Here is a 27,114-nt window from a genome sequence, read left to right on the forward strand (position 1 = left end):
TGATCTGCCTGTCCCGCTCCAGGTTTAAACAGTGCTGTCAGTTTAACACTTGGGAATTTAAACGAACAGCGCTATGGGTTCTAAAAATAGTGCTCCCAGCTGGAGTGCTTTACACATAGTTCTATGGGCTTTACACATAGTGCTATGGCCACAGCGCTATGGATCACAGACTGTTAGGAGAGGGAGAAGGAGGGAGACAGAGAGAGAGTGGGAGGGAGTGAATGAAGGAGGGAAAGAGGGAGGGGGAGGGAGGGAAAGAGAGAGGGAGGGTGAGAGAGAAGGAGGGAGAGAGCAAGGGAGGGAGAGGGAGGCTTCCAAAATGGCTTCTACATCATCTGGCGCTAAAAGCAGGAAGCAGTAAACAAAGAGATGGCAATGAATGCACGGTCAAGTAAGATGCGTAGAAGACATGTCAATTGGTAGCAAAGTTATGCATTCTTGTACTAACATGGGTATGACTGCACATTGAAAAAAACATTTTTTTTGGCAAAATGGCACCACGTAAAAATACTGATTTCCTCAGCAAAATACTGATTTTCAAGTACTAGAATAATTAAATGCTCTGACAAAAATTGGCAGCTCTGGATATGCCGAAATGCTTAAGCCTTTTTCGGTGTTGGTGTGCTTTCTTGGCCATTGCTTCGATATTGCTAGTCCAGGACAAGTTGCTGGTGATATTTACTCACAGGAATTTGAAGCTTTCACCATCTCAATCATGTGTAAAATATAGCTGCCTTGTGTTAGTGACGATTTATATATTTTAATGGGGTGAAGATTGAATTATCTGATTGTGATTTCTATTAGCCAATTCTTATAGATTTGTAGTCTAGAAACCAGGCTTTTTCATCAGCAGATTGAGTTAGGTGCTTATGTCCCAGATGAAGTTGAACATATTTAACTTTACTTGCAACATGTATATGTTAGACTCCTCAACTACTTGTGATAGTGAGTTGTCTGGACGGAGTTGTCGTCCTAATTACTTATTGGATTGAATACTGTCCAGTTTGAACCCACCCTGTGGGTCTTGACTTTGTGGGGCCTTCACGCCCACATTGGTTTTGCATACAGCTTGTCAGCAGCCACACGAGGAGGTCCAGCCACGAGAGCTCAATAACAATTCCAAGATCAAACGCACTAATTGGCCTTATCTGCACACTGATTATGATAGGTAAGAATGTAGGTAAAAAAGGCTTCCGGAATAAACGTGACACAGGGTGTCTGGCTCAGCTAAACAACGTTTGTGCTTTGCTTTCTGTCGTGGGATTCAATAGATCCAACAACTTCATTGGAAGCATCACGCCTACATTTCACCTATCATCTCTTTTGTAATCAAACATTTCAATCTGTTAACAGTCTTTTGAGTTGCCAGAGGTATTGAAGTTATAGTTGAATAACATTTTTGCATCAGTCTTTACAGTGGAAGACATCAGTAATGTGCCTGAAATTCAAGAGAGTCAGGGGTTGGAAGTTAGTGGAGTGGCTATTACTAGGGCGAAGGTCCTTGGGAAGCTGAAAGGACTGAAGGCAGATAAGTCACCTGGACCAGACGGACTGCACCCTAGGGTTCTGAAAGAGGTGGCTTTAGAAATTGTGGAAGCATTGACAATGATATTTCAAGAATCACTAGTGACAGGAGAGGTCCCAGATGATTGGAAAATTGCCAATATTACCCCGCTGCACAAGAAGGGAGCAAATCGGAATAGTGGGAACTATAGGCCGGTTAGTCTGACTTCAGTGGTTAGAAATAATTTAGAGTCCATTATAAAGGATGAGGTTATGGAGTACTTAAAAAAAGTTCATGATAAAATAGGCCAAAGTCAGCACAGCTTTGTGAAGAGGAGGTCTTGCTTGACAAATTAGCTGGATTTCTTTGAAGAAGTAAATTGCAGGACAGACAGAGGAGAGTCAGTAAATGTTGTTTACGATTTTGAGAAAGCCTTTGATAAGGTGCTGCATGTGAGGCTGCTAAGGAAGATGAGAGCCCATGATATCAAAGGGCAGATATTAACATGGGTAGCAGGTTGGCATAAGACAAAGAGTGGCAATAAAGAGGGCTGTTTCTGGTTGGCTGCTAGTGATTAGCGGAGTTCTGCAGGGGTCAGTGCTGGGGCCGCTATTCTTCACATTGTATATTAATGATTTGGACGAGGGGATTGAAGGCTTTGTGGCCAAGTTTGCGGATGATACAAAAATAAGTGGAAGGGGAGGTAGTGTAGAAAAAGCAGGGACTTTGCCGAAAGACTTGGACAGATTGGGAGAGGGGGCAGAGAAGTGGCAGATGGAATATTGTGTAGCATATTGTGGAGTCATGCATTTTTGTATTAGGAATAAAGGCGTAGACTATTTTCTAAATTAGTTAAGAATAACAAAAATCGGAGGTGCAAAGGAACTTGTGAGTGCTGGTGCAGGATTCCCAAAAAATTAATCTGTAAGTCGAATCAGTAGTAAAGAACGCAAACTCAATGCTAGCGTTTATTTCAAGAGGGCTTGTATACAATAACAGGGATGTAATGCTGAGGCTCTATAAGGCGCTGATAAGGCCCCATTTGGAATCTTGTGAGCAATTTTAGGCACCATATCTGAGGAAGGATATGCTGGCTCTGGCGAGGGTCCAGAGGAGGTTTATATGAATGATTCCAGGAATTAGTAGGCTACCCTATGATGAGTGTTTGAGGGCACTGGACCTATACTCGCTGGAGTTTAGAAGAATGAAGGGGGACCTCATTGAAACATACGGAATAGTAAAAGGCTTGGATAGAGTGGATGTGGAGATGATGCTTCCACTAGTGGAAGAGCCTAGGACTAGAGGTCATAGCCTCTGAATTAAAGGATGTTCTTTTAGGAAGGTGATGAGGAGAAATTTCTTTAGTCAGTTGGTGTTGAATCTGTGGAATTCTTTGCCACAGAAGGCTGTGGAGGCCAGGTTAGTGGATGCTTTTAAGACAGTGATAGATAAATTGCTGATTAGTGCAAGTGTCAGAGGTTATGGGGAGAAGGCAAGAGCATGGAGTTAAGAGGGAGAGATAGTTCAGCCATGATTGAATGGCAGAGTAGACTTGATGGGCTGAATGGCCTAATTCTACTCCTATCATTTATGACCTTATTGGGAGTGGGGGTAAAATTGTCATTGTTTTCTGATAGTGTATCAACTTTTTTCAGTAAAATAGCTAACTTTGTTTTGCATCCTTGATACCCTCTTTTATTGTATTAAGGCCAAGCTTAATCAGTGTTGTTTGAGATCCATTTGAGGTGGGCATTGTTTCATAGTCTGCACTCCACATGCCTTTATCCTCTGAGAAAAAGAGCATGACTTTGGAGTTCAACACTTTGAAGTGTACCATTGCACACTTATCAATATGAAATTTGTTTGCCAGTTATGTGCACTCATTAAATTAATTAATGTTTGTGGGCTGATACCTATGGTGAATTTTAATGAAGTGAGTACATTGAAACAACTCGGCAAGTCAGAAGAACTTTTTGGGGAGAGAAACCATTAATGTTCAATGACATATCATCAGAAATCTAAAAGAAAAAAAAATTAGCATGCTTAAAAATAAATAAATTCCAACAAACAAGCATGATAGTTGTTGAAGAAAGTGACTGGTAGTTTTAATACTTGAACTTTGTTTATCTCACTTGGTGCTATTTTATTCTGGTTTTGGGGATTTGTAAAGAAAGATCAATAGTCTTCGGTTGTCAAGGTTATATCACCTGATGTGCAAAAACATATGGTTAATAATTTTATGTTTTAATCCATTAATTGAAGTTTAAGGAATATCAGAATATTCTCAGACTGTTCTCATCGGTACTCGTAACGCCACTGATGAAAAGTGGTGCAACTTACTGAAAAGCGGAGGAACCATTCTCAGTTGACTTTTCACCTTGATCAGTTTTCCTCTTACTGCTAGAAATGGGTAAAGTTACTGCTGAAGTAACTTTTAAGAAAAACAAGTTTAACCTCTACAAAATATATCTGCTCATAAATAAATATGTTAGCAATCCATAACACTTACAAATGTCAAGGCAGCATGAATGCCAGATGGCTGTTGAGCAAGATTTCAATTTGGCTACCGTGATCATTCAAATAATTTTGAGGAACCAGATAAAGATAACAGCACCAACTGAAATGGTGGTCTTTTTCGAATGTCAACTCAGTCAAGGAAGGATTAGTTTATTGGAGAAGGTGGAGCACAGGTTTTACATTTGCTAGAAGTTTAAACGCACCATTTTAAAAAATAACTCGCGATCAGTTTGGCCAGAAGTAACTTTACCCATTTCTAGCAGTAAGAGGAAAACTTGTCAACAGGAAAGGTCAACTGAGAATGATTCCTCTGTTTTTCAGTAAGTTGCACCACTTATCATCAGTGATTTTACGAATATCGATCAGAAGGTTTAGATTTTGCTGCTGCCTCCTCACTGATGACGGCCGCTCCCCACCTCCAGTTTAAATTCCATTTGGAATATTTTGGAGGACCAAGAAACCAAGAACCAAGCACAGCCTGAGAATATTCTGATGCACATGAAAACTGCCTTGGTCTCATCTTCTGTGTAAATGGGATGGGACTTTTTGGGGAAAAAAATGCTTTCATGTGCATTAACCCTTTGAGAAGAAGAGCCTGCCATTCTTGCTGAGGATTAATGTTTCAGGAGGCCGAGTGCAGAAATCCATGCTTGTCTACCATACAGAAATCTAAGTGATGAATGGATTTTCTAGAGAGCAACTGACTGTAATCTGGAAATTAAACCAGAGGACTTGGGTAACAATGACCACTTTACACCAGTGGTTTATTTTATATTTTTGCCCAATGGCGAAGCATTACAATGAGGAAAATAACCTTGCAAGTATTGCTAATGATTAACCACAGTCTATGACACCCACAAATACTTCCTAGCTCTCTATTGCTAGCTGGCGTAGTTTTTACTAAACACAACATACCTTGTCACTGTTCCAACTCCATCCTTAAGTTTGCCGATGACACCTCTGTTGTTGGATGAATTTTGGGTGATGAGTCAGAGTATAAAAGGAAGATTGTGCGTCTGATTGGTGTCAGAACAGCAACTTTGCTATCAACATCGGTATGGTCAAGGTACTGATTGTTAACTTTAGAAGAGGAAGGCTGAGGATCCATGGACTTGTTTTCATCGTTGCAGTCAAAAACTTCAAGTTCCTGTACATTTCTGCAGATTTGTCCTGGGCCCATCACATTGATGCAATCGTAAAAGAAAGCTCATCAATGCCTCGACATCCTCAGAAGATTGAGGAGATTCGGTATGTCCACGAATACTCTTTTAAACGTCTACAGATGTATGATAGAGAGCATATTGACAGGTTTCATTACTGCCTAGTTCAGCAAATTAAAGCCCAGGATCAAAGAACAATGCCTGGTCCATCACAGGTACTGAACCTTCCACTATTAAAAGAATCTAAAGGAGACAACCGGTGGTGCAGATAAGCAGTCAATAAGGGAATTCAAGAGGTCACACCACACCATGTTGGCCATCGATAACATCTGCACATTGTGGGTGGAATGGTGTTTGGCAGAAGTTATTGCCAGAGGTATGCAGCAATGTTGAGAAAGGAGACCAGGTGATTATCAGAATATCACCCAAACGAGACTGGAAGAAATTGGCACAGATCATTTGGCAGACATAGGTACAACCACACGAATGAAAACCTCCCTGCAAGATTTGGAAGAATGTCATATTCATATGGACGACACTGAAACGGTGGACATTCCAATTAACAGAAGCCTTGCCACATTTTGATGAAAGGCATTCCAAAGGTTGAGGAGGGAATGGAACTGAGAATGACAGATTGGCTCGCTAACTGGGTATGATGTTATCTCCTGCCACGGGGAAAGCTCTGTGAGAAAAAGCAGACAAGGTGGTTAACCCTGAATCTCTTCAAAAATGATGTATTGTAACCTGGTCCATCTTGATAGGATGAACACAGCCCCTCTCATCCATATCCACCTTATCTCTGGCTTTTATTGCTCTGTATTCATGAGTTTATTGGAGTCATTTTGTACTTTGTGCTTAACCTCCTCTGATGTACACATTTTAAATAATATTGTATGTTTATTCTCAACAAAGGCCTTACCTGTAACTTATAGGCAAATTTTAAATCTACCAATAGCACATCTAAATATATGTATGGTACAATGGCCTATTGTTGATTTAAATAGTCAAGAGCATGTCCTAATTACTAATTGAGGTAAAAGTGTACTGTAATTGGAATTCTTAATCTGCACCTGAGTAATAGCTTCACTACATCTCATTCGGTGCTTAGTGAATGTTTTTTTTGATAATTATGTCACCGATTACTTTTTATGATGAATGTTTGGAACTTAACTTATAATCTACCTGGATGTGTCACAGCCACTTCTTGAGATGATCTTCCATGTAAGGAATAAAATTGTCTTTCATTGGGGTAAACCCCTCCTTGGGTCACCTCAAACCTGGGCAACATTTTTTGGATTAATTACTTTATAAGTAACAAACAATTAGTCGAAGATCATGCCACCCCATTGATTTCAACAATGACTTCAATAATAGATTTGGTTGATTAGAGGTACCATCTCTCAATAATTGCACGTGCATTGTGTTGGGCACAATAAAGCTAGTAACAAATGTGGCTTTTGTCTCCAGAAATGAAAACTGCAGCAAGCAGCCAGATTTGTTTCTGATTGTTTAAACACCAAGTGCTGAGTCAATCCATTTAGTTCAAGCTTCTAAATGTACACACGTTGTATTAAAGTAGAGGAGGAAATGAAATGAGCGGTCTTCAAAAATAAAAACACATGGTATTTTCAAACATTTCTGGCTGTGGTGCTAATGGCTTAGTATTCTGACCACCAGATGTTGCAGCCTATTCATTGTACAAGTCTTGACCAAGGTTGGCTTGGATTTCTTCCTGAATTGTGCAGTGATCCTTTCATTCAAATTATCCTCTTGGGTACTCCCTGCTGGAATAGAACAAACACACGGAAAATAATGATTAATTTCCTTTGATTTAGCATCATGGAACCGTAGATCAATGGCTTGTGTTCCCCTTTTTAATCAATATTCTAAGCGAGTTAGTTATCTTAAAATTAAATTTTCATGGGACACCTTTTGTTCATTGTGTGCCTTTTTCTTCCAGATTCCCAACGCTCTCACCTGAGCTCTTTCACCATGAAGTTAAAAGACAAATTTCATTCACCAAAAATAAAACGGACACCATCAAAAAAGGGAAAACCAGTGGAAACAACAGTTAAGACCACTACAGAAAAGCCTCCAAACAAGGTCAGTTTCCCATTTTATACATTTTGCAGATGACAGAAGATTCTGCCTACTTAAAAATGTAACATCAAGCAACAGGGTAGGCTTGTTAATGGCGAGAACCTCGCATTCTGTTAGCACAATCCAAGGTTATCAAATTTGCTTTTTCAGAAATTGTACTTTCAAGCGTATTCTAAATTTAGTCTCATTTATTTGGTGCTAATTTATTTTACATCTAATTCAGGCTTTGCTGCTGAGACTGCCATTTCATTTGGTCAGCAGCAAGGCATTTCCTGTTGCTGATAGACCTGACTGCTACATTCATTGTCTTTGCCAGATTTAGTTTTTTTTAATGCAAGCGTGTGATTATTGTGCCAGAACCTATGTGAGGTTCAGCTAAGATAACAAGGAAATTAACAAATTGGTCCAGTGATTGGAGAATGTGTTTCTCTTGATTGTAATTTGAAAACTTGTAAATAATTTAAATCCTAGTACTGACAGCTGTTGAGCAGACTATTGCAGCGCTATCCCGCCCTATGGTAGTTCAGAAAGTCGCCAATGGGGAATTCACAAATTATTACCAAAAAAATTAAAGATACAAAATAAAAGTTTGCTTCTATGGAATTTAAAAAACCACACAATGTGTACAGAGAAGTGAGCAAGCTTACCAAGGACAGATCGTCGGCAACTGGTTCATACCAGGAGGCCACTTAAAGGATTTGCTTTTGAAACTGACAAGGCAATCTCATCTGCTAATATACGTACAATGATGCTTCTTCAAACAATGTAACATCTATATCTAATTGATTAAAACTATTCTCTTTTCTTGTCTGCCTACAATACAATCAGAATTCCCTTTTCTAGATTTTGCACATTACTGTTCCTTAGGAATATATCTCCTTTATAGCATGGATTCAATGGCTGAAAGAAAGAACACATTAGAGAAAATGGCAAACTGGATGGCTTTCTAGAATGCAGCCGCTGCATAACATAGTACACTGAATGAGTAAGAAAGTACTTTTGAGTGCTGAAGGCTCATGGAGGTGCAGAAAAAGAATATTTAGTGCTATACCAATAAGTGCAAATACAAGTTCTTCAACCAAAAGAAATTACCAAACAAAAAGATCCTGGTCAGGACTTGAAAAAATGTTGTCTTCAGTGAGTCAACATGTTGCTGTGATACCAGTCAAAGTGGTTTCCCTCTCAAAGGTTCAGTGCCAATTGGTTTTCAGGTTTCCTTCAATTAATGTCTGCGATGTTGCAGTAGCAAAATTTTCAATCTGAAACAATTTGCAATTGGGTGCCACTTTTATATTTCAAGTTGTTGATGGATGTGTCTGTTTATTATCCACTTGGACTTTACTAGAGTTAAATCAGCAAAGCAACTATATTTCCCTAAAAGTATATGAATCCAGTTAAATTGTTGTATATTGAAATGTTAGTTAAATACAAATGGGTTCTGCTACCTTTTCATGCACAGCACCAGCTGTTTCTGAATCTCATTTTCTTTTCAATTTATTTTTTAGACTTTAAACCGGCTGGAGGAGCAAGAGAAGGAAGTGGTTAGTGCACTGCGTTATTTCAAAACCATTGTGGATAAAATGGTAATTGACAAAAAGGTGTTGGAGATGTTGCCAGGATCAGCCAGCAAAGTGCTTGAAGCCATCTTGCCATTAGTACAAGTGGACCCACGCATTCAACAGAGGTAAATAAGTAACATGGCTTCAAGCATTGATGTTCAAGGGGTGCTATGACAAATTGGTGCTCTACAAGGCAGTTCAAATGGGATGAAATTGTGTCACCATTTTCATTGTAAATTCCTATGTTCAACTTTATAATGCAATTCTTTAACTTGACTTTCATAATTACAACATCCAATAAGTAGTTAAGCAATGGTATGATCACTCGGTTAATATCTCAATGGTATTGTGAAGTGATTGTGCTTCTGCTATTTAAAAAATAAATAAAAACATTATATTCAACTAAAGACCAATGTATAATTAGTCAGCAAATTATACACTTATTCCACTATAATCGTAGGTTGCTCCAAATCCATTTCATCTGAAGACCATAGCTATTGTCCAGTGTTATTTCTCCTTTGCATTGTACCATCTTCTCTCCTGTTGAGAAGAAAATGAAATATAAAATATTCCTATTTTGCTATTATTACCTATTAATCTTATTGAAACATCAACAATGCCTGACTTGTTACTCCAGTACTTTGTGTTTTGCTAATAATTTAACATCTTCATTTGGGTGGTGTGGGACGTTAAACTGTTGATCACATAGTATATATTTAAGTCATTGGAATTGGGTCAGAAGGAGTGGGGGTTGGGTCAGTCGAATTGTCAAATAAAAACATGAGAGATTATGGAACAAGACTGGTAAATTTAATGGTGCAATGCGGCCGTGATCTTAATGATTGTGGTTGAACAATCCAAAGTGTTGAAGAGCCTACTTATGTTCCTCTGGCACTTTAAACCAGTTGGTCTTTGGAAGACATTATAATTTATACTTTTATAGCTTTAACAACTAAATACTTCCACATTTTAAATTAACCCACTTCCCTGATTCTGAACAGAACTAAGAACTTCCACTACAAAATCTAATTTGAGGGGCATTTATTTTCTGGATGACTAGGTGCAAGTAGATACACTTTAGAGTATTATAGTGTTGGATGAGGAAAATTGCAAATGGTTCAGAACTGCTGCAGGTATAACTTTTGTCTATGATTTCCTTTACAGTGGAAAATGATGTTTATCACATAGCAGTTTCATGTGAACTGTAGTTATAGGAACAAGAAGAGGCCAAATGATCCTTGCCACACCATTCAATAAGGTGACGGCTGATCTGATGTTGGCCATGACTCCCCTTTCTTGACTTTTCCTTAAGTCTTGATAGCCTTCTCCAACCCCAAATAATCTAAAAAGCATTACCCCATTGAGTACTTCCAGGAACACTATTGCCATACTTCATTATGGTCGTGAATTACAATGATTGACAAACCACAGGACGAATTCTGCCTGATCTATCTAATGGGTGACCATACATTCTGAAACCATGCCTCCCAATTGTTGATTCTTCCATGAAAAGAAACATTCTCGGTCCTGTCAAAACCCCATGGAATTTTGTTTCTCATTTCTCTGTGAACTGTGAGTTTTGGCCCAACCTGTTCTCAATGACAATCGCCACGCATCAACTTTGTAAACTAGCCCCGAACTGCCTTCCATGTGAGTATGTGTATCCACAGGCTTGCTTTGTGTCTCCTCACATGCAGCATTTTGTAGTTACTGCTTCATTTGAACAATATTTTGCTTTTCTATTTCTCCTGTGAGTGGGCTGCACACTTCCATCTGCCACATATTTGCCCAGCCATTAAGCACATCTATGTTGCTTACAAACGCTGTGTATTCTTAACTTAACTTTGTATTGTCAGCAAATTTGCCTATGATGCACTTAGTCCCTTCACCTGTCATTAATGTAGTTTATAAACAGATGAAGCTTGAGTACTAATCCCTGTGATGTATCCTAGAGGGCAAGATGATGGTGTGTATTTGAGACTAAGGGGCAGTAACAAACATGGTATCCAGAATTGGAGAGGTCTTTACCTGTTGTGCCACCTGGTATCTGTTTGTCTCTTATACCATTCTGTAGATTTTCTTGCAATTTACTGCCATCTTCTTCACCGTTTTAGACTTCCATATCACCTACAACTTTCTACAAATCATGCTCCCCAAATCTAAGGCATTAGATAATTGTAAACGTACTTAAATCCGATCACTGAATTTCCAATCAGTCTAGAGACCAATTCACCACAGCTCACATCTAAAAGCCGAGTCTCACGTTGCGAGTTGACACAAGAGGTACCCCGAGTGAAAGACTCGTGGTTGTGTACGAGATTACAAGTGTATGATCAAGAGTTTAACCGAGTTCCCACGGGTATGACAAGTTTGCCGTTTACTTGTCATTTCTGCGATGTTCCAAGTTCATCTCCCGAATTACTCTTGAGCCAATCCTGATTGAAGGTTTGTTTTAATAAGCAACAGTGTTATGTTTTAATAAGCAACAGTGTTAAAGAAGACCTCTCCATCCTGTGGCTTTGTTTTAAAGATAGAATTCAGCGCGGCCACATCTATTGATGTGACCTACAAAGGGAAAATGCGCAGCATCCAGTGCCAGAGCAGTTATACTTATGATTTGTTTGAAACACACAGGTTTGATATGTTTTAATTGAATTTACTGCCATGTCTGCACACTGCGGAGAGACGGGAGATTAAATCTTTGAATGCGGACGGATGTGAACATCAGATTGTTGTGAGATGGAGCTCAGGGTTCGCCTCCTGAGCTTTGGTGCCCAGGCGTGAGTTGAGGTGGAGAGGGGTGGGTCATTAATCTGCCTGGGGTGACATGGCTCTTGGGTTAGGCTGGGATCATTCTCTACGGGATGATCTTAGTGTGGGAGACAAGTGTAGGCGAAGTGTACGGACTGTGTGGGCAGACACTTTGGAAATGATTGCCCACCAGTCTCAAAAGCCGCTGTGTCTCCCTATCCCTGGGATAGCAGGGGGCAATCAAACAGCACAATACCCCCCCTCCCCCTCCACGCCAACACGAAGGGCAGCGATTCCAAGGCTTTAGCCTCAGGAACAGGGGGCAGGCAACAATCACATGCCATAACGCGAGAGAGATCATGCACTGTTGTAGGTCTCCTTTGCACGCCGGTGTTTCTGTCTTTCTCCACTCATTGTTGGCCCTATCTGTCACCACCCCCACCTACACCCCTCTGCTTCCCGGCCATGTGTGTGACCCCTTCCCTCCCCTCTCCAGCTCCCGGCCCATTGCACCAGCGTGGGGGCTTTGCACTGTCTTCACGTCGGTGATGCCAGCAGGTCAGTGCCAGTCGTCCTGGGGCAGTCGCTCCCTTCAGTTTCCCAGGGGTTGGGACGGGGCTGGAGTTGGGAGGGAAAGGGGGGGGGGGGTTAGGTGAGCAGGATGGGCCGCTATGGCGACAAGTGGCAGTTCGCCCACAGCCCATCGGGGAGCAGGTTCCTCTGGAGTTGGAGCGGGGCTGGACTGGAGTTGCTGCTGGCTGTGGGTCTCTAGGTTCTCCGTGCTTGCAGTGGGCCTGGGGGTCGGTGTCCCGTTGGTCCTGATGTCTCCGGCCACTCCCCTGGACAGGAGCTGAAACAGGGAACTGTACCGCCCTTGCCCCCTCCCCTGCAACTGCGAACGACCCCACTCTCCTGGGAACTGTCCCTCGCATTCTAGTCCCATCCCGACCCCCTGGGAACCTGAAGGGAGAGACTGCCCTGGGGCGACTGGCACTGACCTGCTGGCATCGCTGACGTGAAGACAGTGCAAGGCCCCCGCGCCGGTGCAATGGGCGGGGAGCTGGAGATGGGAGGGAAGGGGTCACACACATGGCCGGGAAGCAGAGGGGTGTAGGTGGGGGTGGTGACAGATAGGGCCAACAATGAGTGGAGAAAGACAGAAACACCGACGTGCAAAGGAGACCTACAACAGTGCATGATCTCTCTCGCGTTATGGCAGGTGATTGTCGCTGGGAAACTGAAGGGAGCGACAATCTGCTGCTGCCTGCCCGCTGAGTTAAAGAGTTCCCACGGTAGACTCACGATACACTAAGGTAAACGCACGGGCCACTACGTTCTTACAACGAGTTAAAATGTTTCAATTCTTAACCACAAGAGTAAAATTGACTCGTGGAAAATTTTAAACGTGTTTGATTTTTTGCAAGAGTTGACAAGTTTCACGAGTAGCTGCCGTTAGTGCCACGAGTCTCTAAGTTGCGTCTACGAGTTACGTACGTTAATCGTACGTTATTACCACGAGTTTTAACACGGGGTACCTCTTTTGTCAACTCGCAATGTGGGACTCGGCTACAAGGCAATTTTGTATCAAGTTAGCAATGATACTATGTGTCCCGTTGGATCTGGTTTTGTTAATAAGTCTAAATTCATATTTCTCAAAAAGCATTTTCAAATCTCCATATTTAGTTATAGATATAGTCTGTCTGTGTGTCTGCGAAGTCATGCCCTGAATTACAACAAAACAGTACACAATAGCGCTACAGTTTTTGGGAGTATTCTACAGTCTGCCAACTGATGGGAAAGATCAAATTTACCAGGAAATTGCAAAGATGTGTCAATGGAATCCTTTGGCCCATTCGGCCAACCAACCATCATCCATACACTAATATTATCCAACACACTGGGTACACTTTACAGATGACAATTAACCTACGAATCTGCATGTTCTTGGAATTTGGGAGGAAACAAGAGCACCTGGAGAATATCCTTGCGGCCACAGGGAGAACATACAAATTCCGTTCAGACAGCATGTAGTCGGGATCAAACCCGGGTCTGGCGTTGTAAAGCAGCAGCTCTACCACTGTGCCATTGTGCTGAGTTCTTCAAACATCCTGTTTGTTGATGCAAAATCCACCATCTGTAGTCTCTTTTGCCTTCATCCTTTAACCACCTCCAAATGAGAGTAAATCATTAACAACATAACCCTCCCATCCATGCCCTCCAAGGAGAATACGATGCAGAGTACATGGTGGGGAGCTCATTCACGATCTCTAGCTCTATGCATAAATTCCCTCCTTTGTCCTTGAATGGACTTATTGTTTCTCTGGCTACCTTCTTCCTTCTAATATACATACCAAATGCCTTGGGGTTTTTCTTACTTGGCATTGCCAAAAACATATAAAGGCCATTTTTGCCGAGCTAATTTCTTGTTTAAGCTCTCTCCTGGTTCCTCAAGGACATGGTCTGATTTCAACTTACAATTTCAATCCTACATATGCATAATTTTTATTTTTGCCTAAACTTACATTATCCAAGGTTCCTAAAATTGGCCGTCCGTATCTTACAATTGGCCATCTTTATATTTTGGCCTTTCCAGTTCTGACTTGATCACATCCTAAAATCAGCCTGCAGGATTTTTTGTTATTGGTACAGATATGGATGAGGACTTTAGCTGTTCCTTCAGTTTCACTAAAATATTCTGCAGCTGCTATTCTAATCCCTGGCACCAAGGAATCAACATATCATCCTGGAATAGAGTCTGCTACCTAAAATATCTGTAAGGCTTTGTAGCTATTGCTTCCTTCATCATTCTCCTTCCTGCAGTGTGCTATCATCTTAGTTCTAGTTGCATTCCAGGAGATTTTCTACCCCAACAGTATTCCAGAACAGCATTTCAGTTAAAAAGGAAGACACCCTTGGATCCTGACCTATGTGCTTTTTCTTGTTTTGTCCATCTCTTTGCTTGTGTTCTAGAGTTGTGGATGACCCACCTTTGCAATACACTAAACCTTGTTTTAATGGACCACTCTAATGGATCTGCTGATGCCACCCCCAGCTCACACAGTCTTCCCGACCGTTTAAAGCCCCAGCTTTTGCCCCCACCCCAACTCGCAACATGCACCAATGAGCCCATCCACCACACGGTCTGGTGACATGGCTGTTGTAGCGGCTCACATAGTAGCCCTTGCGGACAACGAGCCGACGGCACCGGCAGGTAGTACGCGCTCGGTCACTATGGGGCACCCCACTCCTCTCATCTTCTGCTGCTTCTTGTTGGCTCCCCGACATAGGAGTAACTCAGCAGACTGAATCTGTCTGAAGTCCCTTTTCTCCAGCGATGCTGCCTGACCCACTGAGTTACTCCAGCATTTTGTGCCTCATTTGTGCATTAACCATCATCTGCAGTTTTTGTTTCGACTACAAACAATGATAATGCCTTACTCAATTATAATGGCCAATCGGCAATAACAGAAACCATTTGCTCTCTCCACACCCCCCCCTCCCATGGTATGTTATAATGGGAGTTTACTGTTCTCCAGCTTCAAAAACTTCAGCCTTATGGAGAGACTACAGTGATATCAGTGACTGAGGAATCTTCCTGCAGCTGTGGCTGTCCAGGACAGAAATGTATCCTGGAGTTGCCACAGAGCTGAGGATGTTTACTTCATGGGTCAGGGCATGATACCTCTAGTTATTAAATTAACTCATGGGTGACGGTGAGAAAGGGAAAGAAACATGGAATGCAAAGGTCCCCTGGTGTTGTACCTCTTGTGAACAGGTTCACCCACTTAGAAGCTGTCGGGACAGACAACGTTAACGCACTGAGTGGCGCACTGGCTTGCGAAGCAAAAAGTGCTGTTGAGCCAAAACCAAAAAGGTCGACGTCGGGCAATGGCGTGGTAGTTGGAGACTCCATTGTGAGAGGTACGGACACGGGTTTCTGCGGCAAAAGACTGGATTCGAGGATGGTGTGCTGCCTCCCTGGTGCCAGGATCCAGGATGACACGGACAGAGTGCAGAAAATCCTCAAGGGCGAAGGTGAACAGCCGGAAGTGGTAGTGCATGTTGGCACAAACTATGTCGGAAAGAAGGGGATGAATATTCTGAAGAGTGACTTTAGAGAGCTCGGAAAAGTGCTGAAAGGCAGGACCTCCAGGGTGGTTATCTCCAATTTTCTTCCAGCTCCTCGTGCTGGCGAGAGCAGGAACAGGGAGATACAGGACCTGAATGTGTGGCTTAGGAACTGGTGCAGGGGGCTGGGATTTAGATTCTTAGACCACTGGGATCTGTTTTGGAGTAAGGGAAAAGGGACGGATTGCACCTTAACAGGTGGGGGACCGGCATTCTGGTAGGCAGGTTTGCCACTGCTACACAGGTGGTTTTAAACTAAATAAGGGGGGAGGAAGTGGGGGGGGGGGTGGAGGTGTCAAATGGGATAGTCAAGGACGGAGTTAAAGGGCAAGGGAGTAAAGGGTTAGTTAATGACCCCAGAATTAACAGGAAAGAAATCTCACAAAGGGATCGGAGAGTATGGCCAAATGTAAAAGGGATCGATGTGAAAGATGAGATGCGGAAGGAATTAAAAATATTGTATATGAATGCATGAAGTATAAGAAGTAAATTAGATGAGCTTGAAGGCTCAGTTAGAGGTTGGTAGATATGACATTGTGGGGATTACTGAGACGTGGCTGCAGGAGGATCGGGCATGGGAACTTAATATTCAGGGTTATACATCCTATAGAAAGGACAGGCAGGTGGGCAGAGGAGGGGGGGTAGCTCTGCTGGTGAGGGATGGAATTCAGACCCTTGCGAGGGAAGACATAGGGACTGACGAGGTAGAGTCACTGGATTGAGTTGAGGAATTGCAAAGGCAAGAAGGCACTAATTGGTGTTATCTACAGACCCCCAAATAGTAGCCCAGATGTAGGGTGTAAGTTGCAGCAGGAGTTAAAACTGGCATGTAAAAAGGTAATGCCACTGTGATGATCGGGGATTTCAATATGCAGATAGACTGGGAAAATCAGGTTGGTTCAGGACCCCAAGAATGCCTCCGGGATGGATTTTTTAATTATTTTTTTATTTTATTTTTATTAGAAGCAATGTACAGTCGTATAAACCATGGTATATAACATAATACATTTTGTGTACAACTTCTTGTTTTAAATTTAACAATATAATAATAATAATAGACACAAGAAAAGAAGAAAGAAGGAGATTAAGAAACGTAGTGATGTGTAGGCCCCAAAAGTTAACAATTAGTAATTTGTAGATAGAGAGAAAGAGCCCATAGAGGTGTAGAAAAAAAGAGAAGACCAGAAAGGAAGAACAAAAAAAAAGAAATATAAAAACAGGGGGAAAAGAAAGGGGGAAAAAAAGGGAAAAGAAAAAACAGAACAGAACACAAAAGAAAAGGGATATCTTTCATATCTTTCCACACCCCACACCTAGTTCTGAAACGGTTAATTACCAGAGCTATGTTGTACCATATTATATGTAATAAATCGATGAAAGGAGACCATATCTTTAAGAATTGTTCTGATTTTCCTCGGGATGGATTCTTAGAGCAGCTTGTAATGGAGCCGACCAGAGAAAAGGCAATTCTGGATTTAGTGTTGTCCAATGAACCAGATTTGATAAGAGAACTAGAGGAAAAGGAACCGCTTGGAGGTAGTGATCATAATATGATTCGTTTTAATCTGCAATTTGAGAAGGAGAAGGTTAAATCGGAAGGGTCAGTGATGCTGTTGAACAAAGTGGACTATGAAGGCATGAGGGAGGAGCTGGTCAAGGTAGACTGGAAAGAGATCCTCGCAGGAATGATGGTGGAACAGCAATGGCAGGAATTTCTGGGTATAATCCGGAAGATGCAGGATCATTTGATGCCAAAAAGGAAGAACATTTCTAAGGGGAGTGGGAGGCAACTGTGGCTGACAAGAGAAGTTAGGAATAGAATAAAACTAAAAGAAAAGATGTATAACATAACAAAGAGTAGCCGGAAGCCAGTGGAGTGGGAAACTTTCATAGAACAACAAAAGGAAACCAAATGGGTAATATGGGCTGAAAAGATGATTTACGAGAGGAAGCTGGCCAGGAATATAAACATGGACAGTAAAAGCCTCTATAGATATGTTAAACAAAAAAGAATAGGAAAGTCCAATGTGGGTCCCTTGAAGGCAGACATGGGGTGAAATTATTATGGGGAGCAAGGAAATGGCAGAAGAGTTGAACAAGTACTTCGGATCTGTCTTCACTAAGGAAGACACAAACAATCTCCCAGAAGTACTGGAGGACAGAGCATCTAAGGGGGTAGAGGAACTGAAATAAATTTTCATTAGTCGAGAAATAGCATTGGGTAGGCTAATGCGACTGAAGGATGATAAATCCCCTGGGCCTATTGGTCAGCATTTGGATAGCAGTAAAAGGATTAGTCCAGGGTAAGCATGGATTTATGAAAGGAAAATCATGCTTGACTAATCTTCGGGAATTTTTTGAGGATGTGACAAGTAAAATGGATGAAGGGGAGCCAGTAGATGTAGTGTATCTAGACTTTCAGAAAGCCTTTGGTTGGCAGACAGGAAGCAAAGACTAGGAGTGAATGGGTCCTTTACAGAATGGCTGGTAGTGGCGAGTGGAGTGTTGCAAGGCTCGGTGTTGGGGCCGCAACTGATTACCATATAAATGATTTGGAAGAGGGAATTAGGAGCAACACTAGCAAGTTTGCAGATGACACAAAGTTGGGTGGCAGTGTGAACTGTGAAGAGGATGTTAAGAGGTTGCAGGGTGACCTGGACAGGTTGAGTGAGTGGGCAGATGCATGGCAGATGCAGTATAATATAGATAAATGTGAGGTTATGCACTTTGGCAGCAAAAACAAGGGGGCAGATTATTATCTCAATGGGGTTAGGTTAGGTAAGGGGGAGGTACAGAGAGACCTGGGTGTCTTTGTACACAAGTCACTGAAAGTTGGCGTACAGGTACAGCAGGCAGTGAAGAAAGCTAATGGAATGCTGGCCTTCATAACAAGAGGATTTCAGTATAGGAGTAAAGAGGTTCTTCTGCAGTTGGATAGGGCTCTGGTAAGACCACATCTGGAGTATTGTGTACAGTTTTGGTCTCCTAATTTGAGGAAGGGCATCCTTGTGATTGAGGCAGTGCAGCGTAGGTTCACGAGATTGATCCCTGGGATGGCGGGACTGTCATTTGAGGAAAGATTGAAAAGACTAGGCTTGTATTCACTGGAGTTTAGAAGGATGAGGGGGATCTTATAGAAACATATTAAATTATAAAAGGACTGGACAAGCTAGATGCAGGAAAAATGTTCCCAATGTTGGGCGAGTCCGGAACCAGGGGCCACAGTCTTAGAATAAAGGGGAGGCCATTTAAGACTGAGGTGAGAAAAAACTTTTTCACCAAGAGAGTTGTGAATTTGTGGAATTCCCTGCCACAGAGGGCAATGGAGGCAAAATCACTGGATGGATTTAAAAGAGTTAGATAGAGGTCTAGGGGCATTGAGGGATATGGGAAGAAGGCAAGCACGGGCTATTGATTGGGGACGATCAGCCACGATCACAATGAATGGCGGTGCTGGCTCGAAGGGCCGAATGGCCTCCTCCTGAACCTATTTTCTATGTTTCTATGTTAACAGCAATAAACGGCTAATATTATTAAATGTATGTTCTCTTTGCCCTGAACAATCTCCCTTAATACCCCGTTCAATTAAATGCTTGTTTACCTTCACCAGAGGCCTGTCTGATATGCTCCTTTTACTCAACTAAGCTTGCAAATCCTACTGCAGTGTGGTGCCTCTGGGTGCAGCTTCCATCAATGCTCTTGGCAACCTTATTGGGCTAAACCAGAGAGAGACTGTATGAATTGAGATTTTTACTCTATTTCTTTGGAAGACTAATCTGTATCACATACAAAATATCACTTGAATTTGAAGTTGCTTCTGCAAAATACTTAAAACTGATGCTGCATGATTAAATTTGTGTCATTTTGTTCTCATTGACCTTGCGCCTTCCATTGCTTGTGACATGTCCTCTCCTGCAGTGAATTCCAAACGGGCAGTAACCTGTTGTTGAAAACTGCACTTTTCCCTTTGCTTCAGTGAATGAGATCATTGTCTTGGTTTTCAAATCCCTCGGCCTTTCTTATGAATCTCTGCCAGCTTGTGTGTTATTGCACAAGTTCTCTACTACACTGCTATCAATCCTCTTGAGTTGAACCCAGAATTGCAGATTCCAATTGGATTCTGTTGGGGGTGAATTGAACTTGTAGCCCAGGCCCAGTTCTTTGCCAAACAAATGTTTTACATTTGGCGAATATTGCTCACTTCTGTCTCCTGTCTTCACATCTCTTCACTTTGTACTTTCTATCTTCATATTTTATTTGTCCCTTTTCTATCTTCTGCCCCAACTTTACTTTTTACATTTTCCTTTCCAGTCTGTAACTGTCCCAAATTCACCAAATCAACCTGCCTCTCAAGCTTTTTTGTTTTAAGAACCTCTTTAAACATCCAGACCAAATTTTCAATATCCTTCTCTGCTGATCGGACGATTCGCTGCAACCTCCAGGTGTCGTGCTTGGTGGCTGAGCCAAACGAGACCTTGATGGAGAAAGTGAGAGCAGACTCTACGATGGCCGTGTAGTATTGGACCATCATTGCCTGTGGCAGATTGTGCTTCCTCAGCTGCCGCAGGAAGTACGTCCTCTGTTGTGCCTTTTTGACTGTGGAGTCGATGGTAGCCCCCCACTTAAGTTCCTTGGAGATGATGGTTATCAGGTTCCTTGGAGATGATGGTCCCCAAAAAGATCCCATGTACAATTTCATGTAAACCAGGGCTGTCTGTCCAGGCCAATATTTATCCTTCAGATGATTTGGACAAGATCTTTTTCTTTTTTTTTTTAACTCATGTGATTACTAATTGTTGAATATTCACTGTTGTAAAATTAGATCAGAAGGGACCTTCGGAAAAGGATGTGAAAGGAGATATCCTTTTTTTAGATTTAAGATGTCTTTATTTGCACTGTTTTCTGGGCTGTAAGATGATATTGGGTTGCTATTTGTACTTTTATACGAGTTTATACATTTATACGAGCAAAAACATTATTTTGTGTTGCTTTGTTCTGCTTGTAATGTCTGTATAAAATCACAATCATTAGTAAATTACACACCGATGATAGCAGTGCCATTAGTTTGGTGATAGCTTTCCATCTTGGTTTAAGAGAGAATTGATTTTGTGCAAATACAAAGACATTTTCCAAACCAGACCTATAGAAAAAACCTGATGAAAACAGCATTCAATATCAACAGCAACACTATCTTTGACCAAGGGTTTCGGCCCGAAACGTTTGCCTATTTCCTTCGCTCCATAGATGCTGCTGCACCCGCTGAGTTTCTCCAGCTTTTTTGTGTAACTATCTTTGACCAACCTGTCCCTTTGTGGAAATGGACAAATGTAGCACATTAATAATGTAAAAAAACATGCTCGGCTGCTATGAGCTTTGAACCCACATATATTGCATTTTTCTTTCTGTTTGTGAGACTATTATTTAAAACATGCAGAGAATTGGATTGTGAAATGTTAAAACAATCTTACACTATTAGAATCAACACTTGAATGTATTCCTGGCTGAGATTCCTCATCAGTAGCTTTTAGTTCCTAGTACATGAAACTTGGCTATGAATGGCTCTCAATTGAGCACTTGGAAGTGGCACAGGGAAATAAAAATGCACATTGTTGCATGTTAAAATCGTGAAAGCCTCTATTGTTGGATCAGTATAAATGAGTTTAGTTCAAGTTTACTTGCCTCAATTGTACTTGATATTACAATTTTTCACAGCTTCACTGCTCAGTTGAATATTTTTTTACGGGACAGTGATCACCATGAACAAATTAGTAGCGCATTTATGGGCTGAAGCAAGTGATTCATTTTGCTAAAGGTTTAGCAATTCAGGGGTTTCTAATTAAAGTTGAATCTAGAAAGGATGGTGATAATTAAGACTGTGAAGTAGTAATTGTTAGTTATTTTTTAAACAATAGTTTAGCTAATAAATGTAGAGTTTATAAATATCATAGAAAATGCAGCTATACAGAGGGTGATTTTAATGTTACCATTTGTTAAATCATAACTCTTAAATTAGTAAGCAGTTTACATGGAAGCAGAGTCTTGGAACAGTAAAGCAACATTGAAGGAGCAAGACACAGGTTTTATATACTTCGGGAAGTGAAGCAATGGCAAAATGAAAATGTTCTCTGGACTGAGCAAGTTCATAATTGTTAAATGATTTTATCTGCAAATGAAAAGCTTTTTTTTTAATTGAATTGTGTGCAAAGAGGACTTTAATAACAGGACTTGGGAAATGTGTAGAGGAATTTAAAAAAATACAAATTCTAACAATTATTAAATAAGCACATGGATCAGTAGCTGACTCGGAATTGACCTTTGTGCAGGGTTTTATGGAGCTGAGGATGTGGGCTGTGCTGGAGTAATTGCGTAAATGAACCCCTCAGTGGATTGATTCACTGAAGTGATGAGTGGTTAGAATTTTCTCTGATTACAACATCCATTTTTAGATAGCTTTAACACTGATCTGCTTCATTCTTTTTTCCATTAAAAGGGTCAATAATTTGATGCTTTTGTGAAGATGTTTAATTTGAATTTCTTCCAAGATGTGTGTGGGTAAAGAGCTTGTGGATTGATAATCTTATGGATGGAAATGTATACCATACCAGTCAAAAAGAGAAGTATTCTGATGTATAATGCTTCATCAGGATGATGTCTGGCTGTATAACACATCAGCAGATGCTACCTGACATGCTACGTTTTTCCAATATTTTCTTTATTGGAACTTCACAGTAATGTAAAAATATTGCTCTTTCTCCTGTTTTTCAGCTCTGCCATCACATCCTGTTTAAATCAGGTATATCAAAGCCTGGCCAATCTGATTCGCTGGTCTGACCGGGTAATGCTAGAAGGTGTAAATCTAGATGAAAAAGAAATGATTAATGCGATGATTAAAGCAGTACTTGATGGAGTGAAGGTATGTACTTTAAATTAACCCCGGCAACTAAACCTTTGGTGTGGGATCCTGCTATCTGTTAAAGTGGAAGTAGACGACTGCCACTATTTGAATCTCCATGCCATCAAAGGACTTCTCCAGAACATTTCTGCACATGCTCCAAATGTGGATTCTGTAAACAGAAACAAACTAAATGTTGGATAGACTGCAGTTCAGGCTGCATCGCTGCAAAGAGAAGCATGTCGGGTTGAAAATTCTTCGTCAGAACTGGGGGAAAAATATTTTCAAATTGCATTCAATTTAGGATTGGTTATAATTTAAAATCTTGTTGAAGATGAGAAAGGAAAGTGCAGATCTTTCATGATGAACAAGGCCAAAGAGGCAGACAGACGGAGAGCAGAGGAGAAGTTCAAGATTTAGTCCCTTTTCTGACTTTTGTTTCAGATTTCCAGCATTTGCAGGTTTCTTGATTTTTAATTTACTGTTGGATTTACTTCCAGGAATGCTGACCCTCAATCAAGTTATCTGCCCTCCCACAGGATTACCGTCTATCTCTTTTGACATTCATTGTTATTGATTTGTTTTCCCTTTTATCTTTAATGAGGTTTTGAACAAAACCCAGTCACAACCCATATTTTTTGTAATTTAAAACCAGCATTCTTCTCCAGTTGTGATGAGGAGGCTTTGATGTGAAATGTTACCCCATTCTCTTTCCACAGATCCTGCCTGAAATGCTGAGTTTTTCTAGACCTTTCTGCTTTGGTTTCCAATGCACAGCTTTTTATTTACTCAAATTCCACTATTTCTTTATAACTTGATCAATGTGTTCTCTCTGAAATTGCAAATGAATTGATAGTGATCTCGCTAACTATTAAGACAGAAGAGCAAGGGTCAGCACAAATTGGTCCCGTAGTGGTGCTAATGGTGTTCAAAAGGAAGGCAGGCATTAGCAGAGTAGCTGTTTTTGGGCGAGACTATGTCAGTGTGAGTGCTGTGTTTGAGGGTAAGTGTTGAGACTTTGGCTCTTTGTCTTGGAGGCTCAGCAGAGGGTGAAGCAAGATAAGAAAAGGCCTTACAGTTTTGTAGCTCTTTGGTCGTAGTGCAGTTGGGAGAGTTATGAAGTTATGCCATTGATATGCTACTCTTGCAGGATGTGAGAAGTCTGGGAAACTTCCAGTGTCTGCTGAGTTCTTCAAGAGGATTTTTTTTTTGCATATGCTGGTATATGGAGCAGTAACTTGTCTCCATGCCTTTTTTTGTTACATGTTGCAGTTTCATCAGCTACTTTAGAATTTTCCTTTGCTTTCTATATTTACCATATTAGCTAGCTTTTTGGATATAATCTTAATTTTTATCACCAAGGAATCATAATGCTCATGAGTTAATTGATCAGTAACACAATGCTTGGATTGCTGCCTTTATACAGGAGCTTGTTAAACTGACAATAGAGAAACAAGAACAGCCATCCCCAACCTCTCCAGTGAAACCCACCCCGCCAACATCTAAAACTGACAGGTAAGAATTATTTCAATGTAAAAAGAATACTATATCGATTGTACTATGTTAATAACTTGTTTTTCAATGTAAATATGTGTAAGTAGGCCAGTGCTTTGAAAAATCTGAAATTAGAATTAAATGATGGTTTTACCCTTCGTACCTCAATGAAGATGGCAATTTGGGGTTATTTCTGTTGATGATGCTGTATAATTGTTTTGCTATTTGTAAGAAAAGCATATTCAAAAATGCTGTTAGTTTAGAAATATTAAATAATGGAAAAAGTTGATGATATTAATGCTGCTAACAATTGACTTTCCAGGATCAGTTCCCCTTGCATTCCACAGAAATGTTTTCAAACTTTGAAAATTGTAGGCAAATAAAACAATAATGCAAACCTGCTGTTATTAATTTTCAAAATAATGGCCTTTGTTTGTGGGCAAAATGAGTGAGGCATTGTTAACACTATTGAATTTAACCAAAATCATTTGCCCACTATAGATGACAGATGGTAGAAAGATATTTGAAACATTTCTGAAACTTTAAAGGGACCTTGAGAGTGTGCAGCTGTGGTGCATTTTGTTGGTCAGCAAGAACGCGATTCAAACTTTCTACAACATGTCTGACTTTCGCCAATCTAGATCCATCCTTGTAGATCAATAATCATTTTATGTAAGCTACCATTTGGGAGTGCTTCTCACAACCATTAATTCTAATTCACAATAATGGCAGTCTTTAGTCAATTACTGGGGTAAGATTGCAGATGACCATCATGTATGTGTGTGTGTTTGGGTGTTTTTGAAATTTTTACATATTCCGTAGAGATTTAGCTGATGATTTCAAAATTCCTTTCTTTAGTTATTTCTTCAAATTCTTCACCAATCTGAACCTAAAGCTAACTTAAGCTGAAACTAATGGGCTCATTCTCCCCCCCCCCCCCCCCCCCCCCCCCCCCCCCCCCCCCCCTCCTCTCTCTCCTCTCCTCCTCTTAGACCATGGATAGGATATACCGGGGGGGGGGGGGGGGATTTGGGCAGGTAGGACTAGTATAGATGTGGCATGCTGGTCACAGTGGGCAAGTTGGGCTGAAGGGCCTGTTTCCGCATTGTACGACTAATGTGCTGCAGGTAACACAAGATTTAAAAGAATCACTAAACTGAGTGCTTTGGTTGCATAGTTCATTTTGGCTTTAAGAAAAAATGTGTTTCCCCTGTTTTCATTCTTGTTCATCTTTGCCACTAAGTTTTTAATTAATGTCTTTGATCTGTGGCTTGATTCTCACAGTGTAACAGAGCTTCCCCTGACTGACCGTGAAAGGGAGATTCTAACTAAGACTACTCCAATGACGAGATCACTGGAGATGCTTCCAGATTCTGCAGATGGGGAATGTGCCCCACCAAAGCCACCACTGCCTGGCATCCGTATCATGGAACATAGGTAAACTTGCCCAATACTTTGTATGTACACATTTTGAATTAATAGCTCAGTATCACTCTCATGTCTGATTTAATGTTTTGCTGATAAAAATGCTTTTGGTTTGATGAGCCATTTACAGAGCTGCCAAGTACTTCGGATTTTCCATGTTTTGTACGGAAATGCGATAAGAATACAGATGTACGATTTTGCATTGTTAAATATGGATTTTAAATACGGAGTTCAGTCTGAAGAAGGGTCTCGACCAAAAACGTTACCCATTCCTTCTCTCCAGAATCGCTGCCTGTCCCGCTCCAGGTTTAAACAGACACTGTCAGTTTTTCACACGTGAATTTAAACGAAGAGCTGTCGGTTATAGCGTTGTGGGATCTAAATATAGCGCTACCGGCTGGAGCGCTATGGGCTTTACACACAACGCTATGGCCACAGTGCTATGGGTCACAGACTGTTCAGGAAAATTCTCGTATAACAATGAGTCTTTGGAATTCTCTTTGAGCCTTTGACTATTTTTCAGGCAGTGGTAGAATTCTGGAAAAGCTTAGTGGTGAAAGGTTACCAGTGGGATTGCAGTTACATTGGGATAGGCCGTGATTTTACTGAAGGGGGAGAGAAGGAGGGGTGGGGAGATGGAGAGGAGAGTGAGAGAAGGAGGGAGGGAATCAGAGGGAGGGAGAAAAAAAGGAAGGCGAGAGGAAGGGGGAGAGGGGGAGGGAGAGAGGGAGGCTTCCAAAATGGCTTCTACATCATCATCTGGTGCTAAAAGCAGGAAGCAGCCATTCAAACAGCAGTATACAAAGAGATGGCAATGAATGCACTGTCAAGGAAGATGCGTAGAAGAAATCTCAATTGGTAGCAGCGATGTCTTCTTGGACTCTTACATGGGTACGACCACACATTAAAAAAATTAAGTTTTTTCAGCAAAATGGCACCGTGTAAAAATACTGATTTCCTCAGCAAAATACTGATTTTCAGATACTAAAATACTGATTTTCAGATACTAAAATACTGATTTTCAGATACTAGAATACTGAAATGCTCTGATAAAACTTGGCAGCTCTGCATTTATCCCTTGCCTCTCTCCTGGTGCACACGATAAATAAGTATTGGAGATCATCTGGTTTGCCATCTACTGTAATCCCTCAGTCATAGAACACAGAATGGTACAGCATAGGAACAAGCTCTTTGGCCCACAATGAAAACTCCATTGCCAGTTAAATTAATTTCCTCTGCCTCCATATCCCTCCATTCCCCATATATCTACGTGCCTATCTTAAAGCCTCTTAAGCACCACAATCATATCTGACTTCAGCACCCCGACCCCTGGCAACCAGTCGTCATAAATGTTCTTGCAAAGGTGAAGCTCAAGTGACATGAGTAAAACTTGCCCTAAATTTAGTTTTTGTGCTTAAATGTATTCTGATCTGCTGGTGGGTGCTTTGGTGTACCATTGTGTCCCTACCGAGGACTGTGAATGTTATCATGTATGATAAAAAGGAGGGAATGAAAGAGTTAATACAGTCAAAACTAATAGAATTCATAAAATACACAACATGGAGTCATTCTTCTTACTAATAT

General features: G+C 41.1%; 1 protein-coding gene across 12 annotated transcripts in view; it reads left to right on the plus strand.

Moving 5' to 3' along the window:
* Nucleotides 1-27,114, plus strand: part of LOC129711967 (rap guanine nucleotide exchange factor 1-like) — a 122,176-nt gene that overhangs the window by 24,555 nt on the left and 70,507 nt on the right. For all 12 annotated transcript variants that reach the window (XM_055660036.1, XM_055660035.1, XM_055660037.1 and 9 more), the window contains 5 exons: nucleotides 7,142-7,284; nucleotides 8,787-8,965; nucleotides 22,485-22,632; nucleotides 24,038-24,126; nucleotides 25,390-25,542. In XM_055660036.1, the coding sequence (XP_055516011.1) occupies nucleotides 7,142-7,284; nucleotides 8,787-8,965; nucleotides 22,485-22,632; nucleotides 24,038-24,126; nucleotides 25,390-25,542 (712 nt within the window). The remainder of the gene's footprint in view (nucleotides 1-7,141; nucleotides 7,285-8,786; nucleotides 8,966-22,484; nucleotides 22,633-24,037; nucleotides 24,127-25,389; nucleotides 25,543-27,114) is intronic.

The sequence above is a fragment of the Leucoraja erinacea genome, chromosome 31, assembly GCF_028641065.1.
Source record: "Leucoraja erinacea ecotype New England chromosome 31, Leri_hhj_1, whole genome shotgun sequence".
Lineage (NCBI taxonomy): Eukaryota > Metazoa > Chordata > Chondrichthyes > Rajiformes > Rajidae > Leucoraja > Leucoraja erinaceus.